Source organism: Phyllostomus discolor, chromosome 3, assembly GCF_004126475.2.
Source record: "Phyllostomus discolor isolate MPI-MPIP mPhyDis1 chromosome 3, mPhyDis1.pri.v3, whole genome shotgun sequence".
NCBI classification, from domain to species: domain Eukaryota; kingdom Metazoa; phylum Chordata; class Mammalia; order Chiroptera; family Phyllostomidae; genus Phyllostomus; species Phyllostomus discolor.
The window spans coordinates 114,235,355-114,250,845 of record NC_040905.2 but is presented as its reverse complement, the minus strand read 5'-3'; the positions used below and the strand labels follow the sequence as shown (position 1 = coordinate 114,250,845).

Below are 15,491 nucleotides of genomic sequence, written 5' to 3'. Positions count from 1 at the left end.
TCCCCTCTCTCTAAAAATGAATAAATAAAACTTTAAAATTAAAAATAAAGACTGTAAATTAGTTTACTGTGGCCCAGATGCTCTTGAACTCATTTCTACCCCTACCCCTTTAAGTGGCAGATGCTGAGATCTGAAGGGCACCAGGCCCCAGAATCGAGGAAGGGACAGGGAGGTGGAGGCCAGGCTGACCTCCATGTTCTGGGGGTTCCAGGCCCACCAGCCCCTCACCAATCACACTGGGTTGGAAATGGAATGGCTCAGAGCTGGCTCTCTGAAATGCTGGGGAGATGCCCATCTCTTTTATCCCTCTTATAGTAGCAGGATAACTAAATATTTCTTGTGGGAGTATATCTTTAGAAGTTCATCAGGCAGTGGATGTAAACTGAGTCTACGTGATTTCCATTTTCTTGAAGGATAGTTTTACTAATTATACAAATGTCATTTTCTTTAGAACTTTTGGATCTTACACTGCTAACGAGAACAATGGTAACAGTGCAATTTGCATTCCTTTGCAGGTTGTATGTCATTTTGGTGCTAATTTTTTTTCTAAGTTGTGTGTCTAGATGTGGCTTAAAAAATTATCCTTAGTGTCTGTTTTTTTAAAACCATTCTTCAGTGCTTGGCAAGGGCACTCATGATTTCTCCAGATGCCCCCAACTCACCACCTTCTGCTCCTGGGACCACCGTCAGGTGTGCTGTGCAGCTTCCAGAGCCACGTTCTAGGACCAGCTGCCCTCTGGAGTTTCCCCAGCTTGGTCTTCTTTACCTTTGAACCCAACTATTTTTATGTCAGTTTTTTAGAAGGTTTCTAGTTGGTCAGTGTCCTCCTGGTTGAGTGAAGCAGTTAAGGACCGTCTCTGCAGCGGGAATGCTGGCTTTGGCACATCGCAGCTCGGTCATATTGGGCAGGCCCTCTTGTCTGTGCCTCAGGTTCCTTTTTTTTAAAGTTAGATTATCTTGTTGTTGTTCAATTACAGTTGTATTTTCTCCCCACCCCTCTCCCCACCCCTCCCCTCACCCCCAGGTTCCTCTTCTGTAGGATAATAGTTCCTAGCATGTAGGGTGGGACGATAACGTGTGTAAACCACGTTAACACATGTGAAGAGCTTAAGCAGTGCTCGTCACACAGCCAGAAGTAAAGTGTCACCTAGTTTTATTGGTTTTGATTAAGAATAGTATATTTTCAGTATCATGAATGCAATATCCCAGTTTCCAGATTACTCTTCTGTGGGGTTGGCTGTGCTCAGGTCTGCAGAGGGTATCACAGTAAGGTGCTTCCAGTGTGTGGTGGGAAATGCAGGTGGCTTCCCTGTGACATCTGATGCACTGCCTGCCCCACGGAGGGTGAAGGGGTAGAGGCTCTCCTCTCCTAGGGAGCAGAGTACGGGACCCGTACCCAAGGATGCTGCTCTGGTCCCAGCACAGGCAGGCAGTGATAATGCAGCCACGTGGCTCTGACCTGGCTCCTCTTCAGGCCACTAACTTAGGCCTTCATCACCATGGGTGTCCCCTTCTGCTTTTAGAACGACACATCTCCATTTTTCCTCATCTAAGGCTGTTTCCTCTGCCTTACATGAATGTAGTGAGGATTTTTTTCCTATTTATATGTTTGGGGAAGAGAGGGGAGATTTCAGTGTCTGGGCCCTTCCCAAATACTAGATCACAAATTTTCTTACAGATATTCAGATGTGCTCCCCCATCCCCATGCCCACTGCTTCTAACTTGTTCTTGATGAAGTTCTTCTTTAGTAGCTCATTCACCCATCTGTGGATGTAAACCTTGTGTCTATATACCTGTCACGTTCTGGAAGCATAGTTTTACCAGGTGCAAAGTGTTGGTCAAGTATGGCTGTCTGTTCCCCGCAGTGCCAGACCTCCAGGACTGGGACCCTAGTTTGGCTTCTGCTCACTGTGAGCAGAGCCCAGCTCTCCCCATAGGCCTTCTACTAGCTGACCACCTGAGTTGTAATGTGTAAAGACTCAAGTTCCCCTCGCTACTGAGTGACCTCAGAAGGCAGAGCTCAGAATGCCAGCCTTGTGCATTATTGCAAAATAAATTTATTTGGAAGATAAACTTTTATAAAAGGTCAGAGGCAATTTGAGATCCCAGATGCAGCTTGTCTCTTAGAAAGGTTTAACTTCAAGTAGAACAATTTTGTGTTTGTTTTTAATCCTGAACATTCTTGAATCATGAAACAGCCGACTGTTTACACAACACACTCAACATCTTACTCCAGCAAGTGGACCCACAGCTTCAGGCTTAGGGGCCATGGTGCTGCAGGCCTCCAGCTCAGGATGTCCCAGATTGGGCTGCTGTGGCCACTGGCTCTGACAGCATGGCCAAGTCCTGGCATCCCAGCCCTTCCCTCTCCTGGCACTTCCCAAAATCATGAGATATAAACCAAGCCTGGCCTGCCACCGAGGCAAGGGTATTTGCCCAGGTCCCGGAGAAAACCAGATGGACTCCTGCCTGACAGTGTGCTGATACGGTAGGGTAGGCAGTTCCTGGTGGGCTGGCCAACCAAGGAGCCCAAACAGGTGACCTCACCGGAGCCTTACCTGGCTGCCTGGCAGCCCAGGAGGAGGAGGGACAAAGGAGGCTCGTGGGTATGGCTGCTATTGCCCATAAAACAGCAGCTATGTGAGGGTCCTGGCAACAGCTTGCAGGGAGGGGAAGTCGTCATCCCGGGCAGTGTGCAGAGCCTGGTGCCTGCTGACATCACCATTTGCAAGCACCTGCTGGCAGGTGGGGCACACACAGCAGTCCAGGCCAACCTGTCGGGTGCTGGCCTGCCATGCGCTCTTCTTGTTCTTCTTGGCCTTGGTGCTGGGCAGCCTCTCTTGGCCTCGGAAGTCTGTGTGCGCAGACAGCAGCTCCTGCTGCTTGGCTGTGTCAGGCAGCAGCACCAGCAGCTCATTGAAGATCTTATGGAAGTTCTCCCCAAGCAGGTCCCGGCAGCTCTTGTAATACTGGGCTGCAGAGATCACACCCTACCACCCAGAGGCAGAACCAGTCACCCCGGGCCCAGGCCTGGGCCCCAGGTGTCAGGCTGTCCCCCCCCCCCCCGCCCCCACCGCCGCCTCCTCCTGCTGGTCTGACCTGTCGAAACTCCCCCGAGTGACTCTTGAACTCGCTGAAGCGGGCTTCATCACTCTGCAGGAAGTCCTTGATGGACTGGATGAGCTGCAGGTTCCTCTCCCTGAAGTTCTCGGGAACCAGGTAGGCCCGAGATGCTGGTGTCAGCCTGGGTCTGGGGGTCAGTAGATGGGACATGTCAGTCTTTGGGGTGGCCCACAGTGAGGGAATTCTCCCCTGGCCCCCAGGAACACAAGGCTGGACAGCCCACCGCACTTACGCTTTTGTGGTGGTGGTCGTGCTGGGGACACAGGCTGGGTGGGAGCTGGGCAGGCTGGAGAAGCCAGGGGGTGGTTTGCTGACTGGGGGCACCAGACCTGGCGGAGGTGGGAGTGGAGTGGAGAGCACCACAGTGCTGAAGCCTGTGGAGGTGGCACACCAAGACCCAGATAATAACCCTCACTGGCTGGGGACAGCCAGGCCTCATCCCTCACTTCCCACAGGCTGCCCAGCCCACCCACATCAGGCTTCCATCCAGACCATGACTCTCCTGAAGAGCAGGCCAAGAGCCTGATGACGCCCAAAGCCGGCACGCACGCTGTGCTCCCCCGTGGCGAATCCTGGCCTAAGTTTTGAGGGCAAAGGACTGCCCAGTTTTACATGGAGCAAAGGGACACAGAGGTTATGTGGTGGACCAAGGTCACACTGTCTACAGATGGTGGCCTCCGCATCCAGACTTCCACTGTGCTCCCAAGGCAGCTGGAAACCGCTACACTAGCTCACCTCTCCCCACTTACAGTCCTGCATCTGCCGGTACAACATAACCTTGGGCCTGGGGCAGCTCCAGCCTGACTCTACTACCCTGGCCCCTTCCCAGATGTTCAGAAGCAGACCTGAGCCAGGTGCACCTACCTGGGGGAGGGGGCATCCTGGGTGGGCAGGGGCCACCGCCAAGCGCTGGGAAGTCTTCCTGAGGTGTGGGGCAGGGGAGGGGCCCCAGGGGCCTTGAGAGCCCAGGAGGTTCCTTGGGGACACTCCGAGTGGGGCCTGGCCCCTCTGTGTGTCCATTGACGATGATAGCGACTGGCCCCTCAGCTCTGCCCATGGGGGCCTGCTCAGCCCCAGGGGGCCCAACATTTTCAGGTAGGGGTGATGCAGCACCCAGCTTCTCAGAGCCCACCTTCTTCTTCTTGCCAACTTTGGTGAAGGTCTGGGTAGAGGCCAGTGCCAGCAGGGAGGAGACAGGGACTGCAGTGGGCACGCTCCGCAGTTCCTGGGCGGTGAGGCCAACACGACCATCCTCCTCCTCCTCATCTTCCATGGGGGGTGGCCCACCCTTTTTGCTGCCTTTAACCCCCTTCCCAGCCTTCCTGGGGGGATGACTGCCCCCACTGGCAGCCTGAATCCCTGGGGTGGGCTGTACCACCTTCTTGCTGCTGGTGCTATTCCAAGCAGAGATGAGGCTGGTGGGGGCTGTGCTGGGCTTGGAGGTGGAGGACACCAGAGCAGGGAAGTCATCCTCCTGGAAGGTGTTCCTGCCCCTGGCAGGAACAGGGTACACCAGTGCCAGCCCCACAGGGCCCGAGGCTGCTACTGTGGAGCAGGAGGAAGTGGAGGTGCAGAGACTGGGGAAATCTTCATCCTTGAGCTTCGAAGTGGGGGGCAAGAGGGTGCTGAGCCCAGGGAGGGGAGAGGGGTCAGCGGTCTGCCAGGCCCTGGACTGCCCCGCACCCACCCTCCGGAGGGGCTCCGTGCTTTCACCCCAGTTCATGTATATGTGTACCTCAGAAGTGTGGCCCCTGCAGCTGGGTTGCTTGCTGGGAAGGCCTCTTGGCTTATAGGACCATCTGCAGAGGCTTCCTTGGGGCCTACAAGACACAGCAGGACCCATGTCAGGGCTGACCAATGTTGAAGGGGCAGAAGCAGGCCCTCTGGGGTGACCAAGGAGCTTCCCAGGAGGCTCCTAGGCCCAGGCGGAGCTGTCTGCAGGCAGGGCCGGCTCACCTGGGCCTTCACCTTGAGCCCGGAGCAGGCGCCGGGGCCCCCGGGGCTCCTCGGGTCCCCATACCCCTGCCTCCTCCTTCTTGAGCCTGCTGCCTTCCTCCCGGTCCTCGTTCCTGTGTGCCTCCTGCTTTTGTTGCATGGCCACCGAGGCCCTGATGGCAGCTGCCACTTCTCGGTCCTCTTCTTCCCTGAAATGGGGAGGCCTTCAGATTGGACAAGGCCCTGGACTATAGCAGTGTGCTGGGAGGAGCTTTGTCCCTAGGAAGCCTGGATACCAGGAGGCTGCCAGGAGCTAGGTCTAGTCCATCCTTGCTGGTCACAAGCGGGAGCTGTAGAACAGCAGGAGTCCTCCCTCCAGCCTTAGGCTGTGGCTATAGGCAGCACAGCACCTATGCTTAGTGCTCTGGGGTAGCTAGTATCAGGGGTCTGTAGATGCCTGGATCCTGCTTGGCACTGGAGACGGCCTCCGGCCCGAGTATATGCTTGCAGCACTGGTGTTCCATGGCACAGCTGCACCAACCTCAAGTGACTCTAGTCCTTCTCACCCACCCCTACCTGCAGTTCTTGGTGTGTCTGGCTGAAACTAGAGGGAAGAGGAGGAAACGTCTGCTCGTTGAGGACACTAGGCAGACCTTATTGCCATGCCCAGGACACCGGATGCCAGAAGTCCAGAGTCCCTTAATCCCTGTGCCTGTTCCTAGCCCAGCTCTGGGCTGCCGCCACCGTAGCGGTGGTGTCAGGAGAATGTCAGCAGCATGCAAATCTTCCCACCTCTTATACCTCCAGCTTCCTCGGCGGCTCTGCTGGGATCCACGGCTACTGGTCCGGCCCGCTCGGCCCTGGCGGTTATACCTGTCCACCTCCTCATAGTCCTCGCCACTGACGATCCCTGTGGCCAGCACACAGCCTGTCATGAGCCCAGGCTAGACTGACACTTGTAGAGCAGAGGCTTCCCTGCCCCACAGCACGTGAGCCCAAGGGACAGGCTCAGATGCCTTGAGGGGTCCACATTAGCCCCTGGCTTCTACGGCCTAAGCACCAAGTCAGAGCAAAAAGTGGGCTCGGAGAGGGGTCTGGGCCTGGTAGCTGCACAGCCCCAGGACAGGACCCACACACAGCAGGTGCTCAACAACACTCCGACCTGCAGAGAGCCCCAGGACACCAGAACAGCAGACCTGAGATGCTGTGGAAACTGGCCAGGAAAAAGAGCTCCTGCCATCATAGTGTGCTCAGAGGAAAAGCAGGCTTAACAGGTGTCCCTTGTCAGGACCTGAGTCTGAGGCCTCCAGAGCAGGAAAACATGAACCCTGTCTCAGGAGCACCAGGATGGAGCCCTTGGGGGCCCTGCTCACCTTCATTCCGACGCGAGTGCCGTGGTGTGTAGCTGAACTGCAGGTCAATCTGGCGGTTCTGGCGGGCCTCAGCACGGCTGCGGCTGTGGCAGGCTGTCTTGTGGGCCTTGAGATCGATCTCGGTGCGGAAGGCATGGGTGAACTGCTCAGTACTGCAGCGGCCCTCCTCACACAGGAAGTGCTTCTCCCGGAAGTGCTCACGCAGATAAGCATAGTCGCTGACAGAGTGTCAACGGGAGCCCTGTCAGTCTCACCACCCTAGCCAGTGGCCTCTGCCCAGCCTGCTCCTGGTGTCCAGCATAGGTACCACCCCATGCTGCCCTGCACCCACCTGTAGTAGTCCTGGGCCCCGTCCGAGTCACAGAAGTGGCAGAAGTAGTGATCTCGACGCAGGTGCTTTAGCAACTCATCATTGTCCAGGTAGCGCTCATCACAGAATTTGCAAAGTGGGTGCCCGCGATGTGACGTGTCATCAGGGTCTCCCTGCATACGGTGCCGCGCCAGGTCCTTGCGTGAGTACCACTTGCGCTCATGTGTGAAGATCTGAAAGGAACAGAGGACTGGGCACGGGGTGCAGGCTCCCAGGCCTCCCACCCTTTCCCACAGCCCGACTGTGAGGAGGGACCCTGACGATGGCAGTCTGCTTCAGGGCTGGCAGACACCAAGGAGCCTACCTTGACACTGGGAGTCGCGCCCTGCCTGGCCTGTGTGCAGCCTGAATGCCCCCCATTCTGCCCAGGGTTCTCTGAGGGGAGGATGCTGGGAGCCCTCTAGGGGTCTGGCCTGTCCAGAGTCTGAGGCAGCAATCAGCCTCTCAAAGCTGTTTGGCTAAGCCCCCATCACTCCTCTGTAGGACCTGGCCACCATCTATCTCTGCCTGGGGTTCCCCCTGGATCCCTGAGAGCCCCAGGTGGGTGCTGTGCGGGTGGGAACGCACCTTGAGGTATTTGAGACACAGCTTGCAGCAGAAGAGCTCATGCTGCTTCCTCATGTGGTGCTCCAGGTCCCCAAAGAGGCTGAAAGGTGGCAGCTCCGGACACTTTGGGCACTCATGCTGCAGCAGCTGCCTGGGAGACACCGAGAGCCACCCGCCCCCGCAGACACTCAGTGTCGCCATCTGGAGCAAGCAGTGGCACCTCCTCATGGCCCCACACTCCATGCCCCTGTAGCTGCCCTGGGAGCAGAAGCCAGGACAAGTACTCTCACCTGTGCCCTCCATGGCACTGACTTTTGAGTCAGATGGTGCTGGGCGAGGGGTCAGGAGCTGCTCCCTGCCAGGGCCCAAGTCAAGCAAGGCCACAAGATGGGACTGGGCCTATGACCCATGGCACTAACCCCTGCTTCAGGTGGACATGATAAGCCCACACAGGGGGGCTGCGGTCAAAAGCCCAGGTTCCAGCCAAGCCAAGGGTCACCCCTCCCCTGAAAGACTAGGACCACCCCATGACAACTGTGCCCCTTCATGAGATTTTTCCGCCATGGGTCAAAAGAGCCTGATTTGCAGGAGCTCTTGTGCACCTCAAAAGACTCAAGAAAGCAGGCACTAGGTGCTATGCCAGGAGTGCTTTCCATGAATTCACCCCCTGCCCCCATCTGTATCAACTTCAGGAGGGGTGCTGTTAAGCGTCCCCAGTTACAGGACAGGAAAGAGGACAGGAACCCAGCTACCTGGCCCGCCCTGATGTCCATGCTGCACCAACCGCCCCTACCCTCCTGGGATTTTTGAGGAGCACAGGAGGTGATGGGGATATACCCACGCCTTCCACAAAGTGCCCCACAGATGCAGGCTGGGCAAAGACCCTAGGAGCCCAAACAGATACTTCCTTCCTCACCTGTACAAGGCAAACACTTTCCCATCGGCAAAGTAGATATCATACTTCTTCTCATGCTGCAGCTGGTGGATGGCAATTGTGGCGAAGGCTGGAAGTTTCTTCCCGAAGACCACCTGGAACCAAAAGTACAAAAAGTACACTGGCAGTCACACTCAGGAGAAGAAAGGGCACTCAGGGCTCCTCCTGGGAGGCCAGTGGCAGGCCCCCACAGACAGCACCCTCTTCTCTGGGCCACTGGAGGCCCCTCTCCATGAACTTGAGGTTGCTGGGACAGAGATGCAATGTCTAGCCTCGCCACCAGAGAGAGGGTGGCTGGCTGACCACTCATTCACAGCCAAGCATACACCTGGACAAAGGTTGCTCCAGGGACAGTGATCCCCAGGCGCACTGACAGGGAGACTGAAGGTCTAGGCAAAACAGGGTTTAATCACGTGGGGGTTGAGTACAAGACAGTTTTCATGGGGAGAGACAGAGTCCAAGAGCAGCTAAGGGAACAACAAATAATGCCAGGCCAGGACGCAGAAGGACACCGTGTCAGGGCCTGGCTATCCTGCGTCCACCCATGATGTTTCCATGATGCCACAGGAGAAGGGCTCCTCCACAGAACTCAGCCATGTTCCTGGTGGTTCTCGGCCAGCTTCCTCCCTGTTAATTGGGCTGTCTGTAGGTGCCAAAGGGACAACTTGGTGTGCATGTGACAGGCCTGGATGCAAGAACCTCCAGAGCTCAGCAGCTTCTCAGGGATCTCCAGCACTCTTGGGTAAAGCCTGCTGGGCCTGCCTGCCTGCCCTTCCACAGACCCCTGCACTGGACAATAACCAGGCCCCCGTCCAAGTGCCTAGGCCTTTCCTCAGAGCCCACAGGGGCACTGTTCTCTCCAGGACTCCCTCATCCTGGAGCCCTACTCACTCCTCTCCCCTTGGATCAAGACACCAGCCTGTCTTCTCTCCACACCCCTTCCTGCTCCACCACTATCGCCTGAGCCTGGAGCTGGTTGCTTGTCTCAGCTCAGAGCCCTCACCAACGCATGGCGGGTGGAGGGATTTTCACATTGCGAGAGGTTATGATGAAGTCATCCCTCTATGGTTAGGCTCAGCCAAGGAGGATGTCTGGGACCAGAATGGCCATGAACCTGGGAAAGCACAGGACTGGCTGGGAGAGTGGGTGGTCACACTGCCCCCCAGCAGCAGGGTAGTTAAAACCGGTTCCCTGGGTAGAGCCAGGGAGCTCAGCCTCCTCTTCCTAGCACCCACTGAGAGAGATAGGGAGGCTGACACTCAAGCCTGCCCCCTACTCTGCCCCCACAGGAGCCCAAGAGAGGCGCCATGATCCAACCACACCCATTCTGGGGAGGTGGGGGTTGAGCAGGGCCCAAACAGGCCTTTCTTCTCCTGGTCCTCATGTGTGGCAAGGCCAGGCACTGCCCTCTACCACACACCAAACTCAAGTGGGAGCCTCATTCCCAGCTGAGCTCCCATGTCCTCAGAGGGTAGTTTCAGCTCCGCCACCAAAGGGTTACCCTCCCCACACCTCCCCAGCATACCCTCAGGCCTAAGCCTCAAGATGGCCTCTTCTCATAAGACCTGCCCAAGCCCAGCCCTGCCTTCTGACTCTAACCCAAAGCCCAGTTCCTCCTGCATCCTGCCCAGGGAAGGGAGCCTGCAGTCCCAGTGCCACAAGGCTGGGAGCTACCAGCTTGAAGAGGCACCTTAGCTAGGGTAAGGCAACACAGGCTGCAGATTTAGGAGTTTCGGCACCTGCCTGCAAGGTGGCCATGCAAGCAGCCCACAAGAGAACCCTTAAGGCTGCCAAGAAGCATCTAAGCACAGCAGAGGAACAACGGACTTGCATCCCAGAGAAAGCCTGTGCTGGGGCATCCTATCACATTGCCTCCTGCTGCAGTGCCCTCTCAGCTTACTCAGAGGTAAGCTCCCATCTACTGTGGGTGGTATCTCCTTGGGCTGCAGGTACCCTGATGGGTGGGGTGCAGGTCTCCAGACCAATCACCAGGCAGCTTGGTGGGCACTTGTCCCTCCTGAGAGGTCTGGTGGAGCAGCCCAGGCTGGGCATACCTGGGCGGGGCCAGGACAAGGGGGACATTAGGTTGGCTCAGGGAGGGACTGGAACCACAGGAAAAGGCTTGGGAGAGGAAGGCGACCATGCAGGCACATGGCTGGGGTTTTCTGAGAATAAGGGTGAGCAGGTTTGGAGCCAGGTGTGTGGAATGGGGATATGCTAACTTCCCCTCTCAGACAGGACTGGGCCTCCCCCAGGCCTGCACCAGAGGCCAAGCCCAGCAATGAGCAAACAGGGGGCTAGCAGGGCAGCCTAGTATGGTTAAGTGTCCTTGTCCCCAACAGAGGGTGAGGGGAGTGGTGAAACTGAGTGGCTGGAAAAGGACAAGGGCATGGAAGCCTGGCCAGGGATGGGTAGGAACATACCAGAGACCCAACCAGACAAACCCATCCTGGTGATCACCTGATGGAAGAGGGTCATGTGTCCAGGCACAGAGGTGAAGTTAGGCCTAGCTACTCAAGGATGGGCCATCTTGGGAAGCCCCTAAGTAAACCAGGCAATAAACAACCAAGGGGGAACACGCACCCCTGGGTACGCCCAGGATGGTCTGGATAGTCCTTGAGGAGAGAAAGGTGAAGATGGGAGTGAGAGAGCTCCCCTCAGGGCACTCCACGGGGAGGAGTCTACGGCCTTACCGCTCTCCACTCCCCGTATGTAGTGAGCGGTCATTAAGGCTGAGGGCCTAAGAGGACAGTGGTGCCAGGAGTGACCACTGGCAAGAGTGACCAGGTGGTGAGGGATAGGCAGTGAGGATGGCCCCAGGGCAGGGGAGGGAATGTAGTATGGGCCCCTGGGGATCGTCCCACTTATAGCACAGGCACCAGAAGAGCCCAGATAATAATCTTACAGAAGGAGGTCCAGGACCAAGGTGGTAAGGAGGAGGCAGCAACAACAGAAAAGCATGACCTGAGTCGCCTGTGAAATTCAGGTTGGGACTGTATTAGGTGGTCTGCAGAGCCCCTCCTAGCTCAGACACATCACATTTTGTACAGCAGCCCCATAAAGCCTTGTGGTCATCACTGAGGATCAGAGCAAGGTCGAGAACAAGATGAGACTCATATTTCAGAAGAAGTTGCCTGTGGGAAAGATGGGACAGGGAAGAAAAAAAAAACAGGAACTGGGGGATGTGACATCAGTCTCAACCTTCCAGCACTCAGCTGGGACTCAGCCTCCACCCTGAGCACCTGCCAGCAATCTAGATTGGTCTGGCTCCTCGCCTGACCAGCAGCTGCAGAGCTGTGCTGCATCTGCTCTGCCCAATGCCTGCCTGCCCCCATAGGCTGGTACAGGGAAGCACTTGGTCAAGGTGCAGGGATTCACCAGCAAATACAGCTGGCCTGTTCCACACAGCATCTTGGCACACTTTCCTCCTTGTTTTTTCCAAGGACTTAGCTCCATAAGGGAGGGCAGAGCAGAAGCAGGCTCCGGGGCTGGGGTCACTGTGGGATTCCCAAGTGGGGATGGGACACAGGAATTCAGAGGACAGTATGGAACTCAACAAAAGAACACGAAGGGTAGGGTGGAGCTGCAAGTTCAAGAGTGGGAGTGGAGCACGATTAATGGAGAGGAACATCAACTGCCTAGCAATTTGGAGTGGGCCAGAGAAGACAAGGGTCAGCCAGCATCACCTGATGTCATACCATACCCCAGCTGAACCCTGCTGACAGCTCGCGTCAACATCCTCTTGTCATAAAAGCACTTGAAGGGTATGGGACCCACAAGGAGTGAGAGAGACCAGATGCTGGCTACAATAGGCATACATAGGCATTGGCACACTTCTGAGTGAAACCAACAGCACCCAGGACAAGGGCCTCCTTGCACCTTCTTTCCTGGACGGAAGCTACAGGTATGCTGGGAAACCTGGCCATCCAAGAGTTACATCATCCTATGCAAGACTGGCTGGAGAGGAGGCAGGCTCTGGCAAAACTGGGAGGTGCCCTCTGCGTAAGCCCAAGGTTTCACCAACTGTGCCCACACCCCACATCTCTCCCAGGGCCACATCCATCTCTGTTCACCCCATTACAGACTGACAGTGCCCCAAGTATGTTTTTCTGACGGGGCACAAGTAGGTGCCCACAGAGTGCTCATGGGTTACAGAATCCACTTGGCTCCTTTCACATACACGCCTACTTTAAAAAAGAAAAAGGAAGAAACCTATTCCTCAACAACAGCCCCAGTCTTCTAGGAAGAGAAAAGTCAGATTCCCTGGCAGATGTCACCAGCCTGAGCTTTCCATGAACAAACCAGGGGAATTTCACAACGCTGGGAGCAAACAGATCTCAAAGTGCAGCAAAGCAAGGGAGCCCCAGCGAGGTGCTCCCAGCCAGCAGCTGGCATTGCAGGGAGGGAGGCGGCAAAGCTCACTGGTGCCCTCTGACCCCTCCAGGGCTTCCAAGTCTGCACAGAGTCAGAATCTCCCCCTTCACTAGGGAGCCGAGTGAGCCCCCAGCTGGAACAGGCAAGGATGGCCCTTTTATCCCCACCCACCAAGCACCCAGAGGAGACCTCAATGGATCTGCCTTCCCCTCCGGTGGGCAGTCTGAGTGCTATTTCCACTTGACAGATGAAAAATGACAGTCTCGGTAACGAGAGGTGAGGGGTGGGGTGGGGCGGGGCAGGAACACAGCTGGGCTGGCGATGCCCAGTTTGACCCTGTGCTCCCAAAACAGATTGCCCTCGAGGTACCCGCTTGCACTGTCTCTTCCACCAGAATGGAGACTCTTGATGGATAAACACCAAAAGACAAGCAGGTCGAGGAGTTCTTGCTTTGATCACACTCATTTCTATGGCCTGACAGGAATTCCCGGGGCGCAGAGGTAAAGTCCCCGCAGTCCCACAGGAACCACTCCCTCTTCAGTCCATCTCGTTCACCTCCTGCCTACCGGTCCCAGACGCTCCACAGTAGGCCTCATGGTCAGGACACTGCCCCGGATGGCCCGCCAGGCCTCTTTATTGGAAGCCGGCGCCATTAGTTCTGCGGGCGGACGTCAGAAAGGCAAAATCCCCTTCCGGTGCCGAGTGCCCGCCGTCCAGGGCCGCACCGCCCGACCGCGCCCCCGTGACCACCCCGAAAGCGCGGCCTGGCTGCCGCGACGCACCTGGCGCAACTCCTCGCGGCACACGGCGCAATATCGCTGTTCGCACAGCACCCGCATCTTGGTGGAGCAGCGGTAGCACACCGGATGGTCGCAGCGGCCCAGCGCCGTGGTCTCCAGGTCTCCGCAGCACAGCACGCAGCTCCCGCCGCCCCTCTCGGGCGCCGCAGTCGCCGCCTCCAGGGCCGCGCGCCGACTATCGGCGTCTGCTGCCGCCGCCATGGTAAGGGTTCCAGCCCCCTCCCGGCCGGCCTGGCGTGGCCAGTCTCCTAGCGGGCCCGCCCCTTCCGGGCCTACGTCACCGCCCCGCCCAGCAACGGCCCCGCCCGACGGAAGTGCACGCGAGATTTTCGCCCCAGAGGGGCGCTGGTTAGAGCAGCGCTTCTGGCCCCGGGCACTCTAGCCTTAGCGAATATTGCGGAAGTCACCGGCCGATCTCTCCAGAGACCCTGTTCTTGGGATGCCCTGTTTTCCTGCGGCTCCATCTAGGAGTACCATTCAACAGGGTTGCCTGTGTCAAAGTTTTTGAGACCTCAACCTAAATAGGGCATTGAGAGGGCCTGTATGAGGCGCTCTCACAGCCTAAGTCAGGAAAGTCCTACAGGAAGAGCTCTAGGGTAACAACAGAGCTCTATGGTCGGGTCAGCCCTACTCTTAACTTCCTGTGTCCCTTTATAAAGTACTTTGTCTTTTTTAACTGACGGGTCGTACTGTGGCTCATAGAATCTCTGGGTTCTGAATTGCAATCCTTTCTTTTTCCTGAATAAATCCTTTTTGGTGATAAAATACGTAGTCGACTTTTTTACCCACGAATTTTGGGGTCTTGCTTGGAATCCAGAAAAAAACCCGACAGCTCCGGACTGGGGGGGCAAACTGGTGATGGCGCCCGCAGAGTAGTCTTAAGCTCACTGTCTCCTCTCCAACTCAGGAGCTGGAAAGGGTGTCTTCTCTTGGAACTGAGCCTCCGCTTCTGGTTCTGAAGTTCTCCAAGATTCACTCGGGAACCGTTCTGAATTTTTTGTTTTGTTAAAGGGCCTTGTTTGTGAGGCAGTTTGGCATTCTTGTCAGACTCTCTAGGGGGATCAGGCTGCTTATAGCGGCTGCACTGTTACTCAGCCCGTGGCTTGTCTCTTCCTAGAGCAGGCTGTCTCCGCTGAAGAACTGGCTTTTAGTCTTTGTGAAAACACCGTGATCAAGCTGTTGTGAAGTGATAATGGCTGGTATTTAGCCTGCAAGTTGCTTGAGCTGTTGACTGGAGCCCTTGCTCTAGAGAAAAAGCTCCGAAAATGGGATCTTAGTTTAGATCTAAATATTTTCAGGACATCCCTCCTAAACGCACTTGGCCTAAAATTACGTTTAAAAGCCGCAGTCAGTCTTTATGTGCATTTTTTAAAAACGATTTTATTTGTTTTTTAGAGGGGAAAGCAGAGAAAGAGGGAGACAAACATCAATGTGTGGTTGCCCCTCGAGTGCACTCCCTACTGGGGACCTGGCCTGCAACCCAGGCAAGTGCCCTGACTGTATCCAACCGGTGACCCTTTGGTTCACAGTCTGGCCACTGAGCCACACCAGCCAGGGCTTTATATGCATATTTAACTAAATGGACTTATCTGACCAAAAGTCATTTAGAGTATCAATGGCCATTGTGGGGAACCTTTGAGATTCCCAAATTTAAAACCGAATTGGACAATCCTAGCACTAAAATTGGCAAAGATAAATGCAATGCCTATTTTGAGCAGTATCTTGCGACTTCAAATGTTATGAGAATCTGAAGTTGCCTCACTGCACAAAAACATTTTAGAACAGATATCCAACCTACAGACCATGGGCCACATGCGGCCTAGGATGGCTATGAAGGTGGCCCAACACAAAATTGTAAATTTACTTAAAACGTTACGAGACTTTTTTTGTGATTACGTGTCACAATGTCATGTAAAATAAACACGTACGCTCCTGCTATTTGTACGCATGCGTTCAGTTTTATGGCAGTGTGCAGCTTGCGGTGTTATCTTTTTTAAAAGATTTTATTTATTTATTTATTTTATATTTTATTTATT

At 55.6% G+C, this 15,491-nt stretch overlaps 1 protein-coding gene across 5 annotated transcripts; it reads right to left on the bottom strand.

The window, feature by feature from the left end:
• Positions 1–2,026: 2,026 nt before the first annotated feature.
• ZNF598 (zinc finger protein 598, E3 ubiquitin ligase) lies at positions 2,027–13,718 on the bottom strand. 5 transcript variants are annotated; one of them, XM_028511712.2, is made up of 12 exons: positions 13,438–13,718; positions 8,264–8,376; positions 7,369–7,498; positions 6,763–6,974; positions 6,432–6,649; positions 5,851–5,968; positions 5,080–5,267; positions 4,859–4,943; positions 3,988–4,748; positions 3,356–3,497; positions 3,100–3,250; positions 2,027–2,990 (listed from the first exon to the last, which is right to left on the bottom strand). In XM_028511712.2, exons 1-12 carry the CDS (start codon positions 13,654–13,656, stop codon positions 2,637–2,639), a joined length of 2,691 nt encoding a protein of 896 aa, XP_028367513.1. In that variant the 5' UTR covers positions 13,657–13,718; the 3' UTR covers positions 2,027–2,636. The 5 variants fall into 5 exon arrangements, with proteins under 5 accessions (XP_028367513.1, XP_028367532.1, XP_035876942.1 ...); XM_028511731.2 differs by having other exon boundaries at positions 3,356–3,452; XM_036021049.1 differs by having other exon boundaries at positions 5,860–5,968; positions 13,438–13,713.
• Between the last annotated feature and the right edge of the window lie 1,773 nt (positions 13,719–15,491).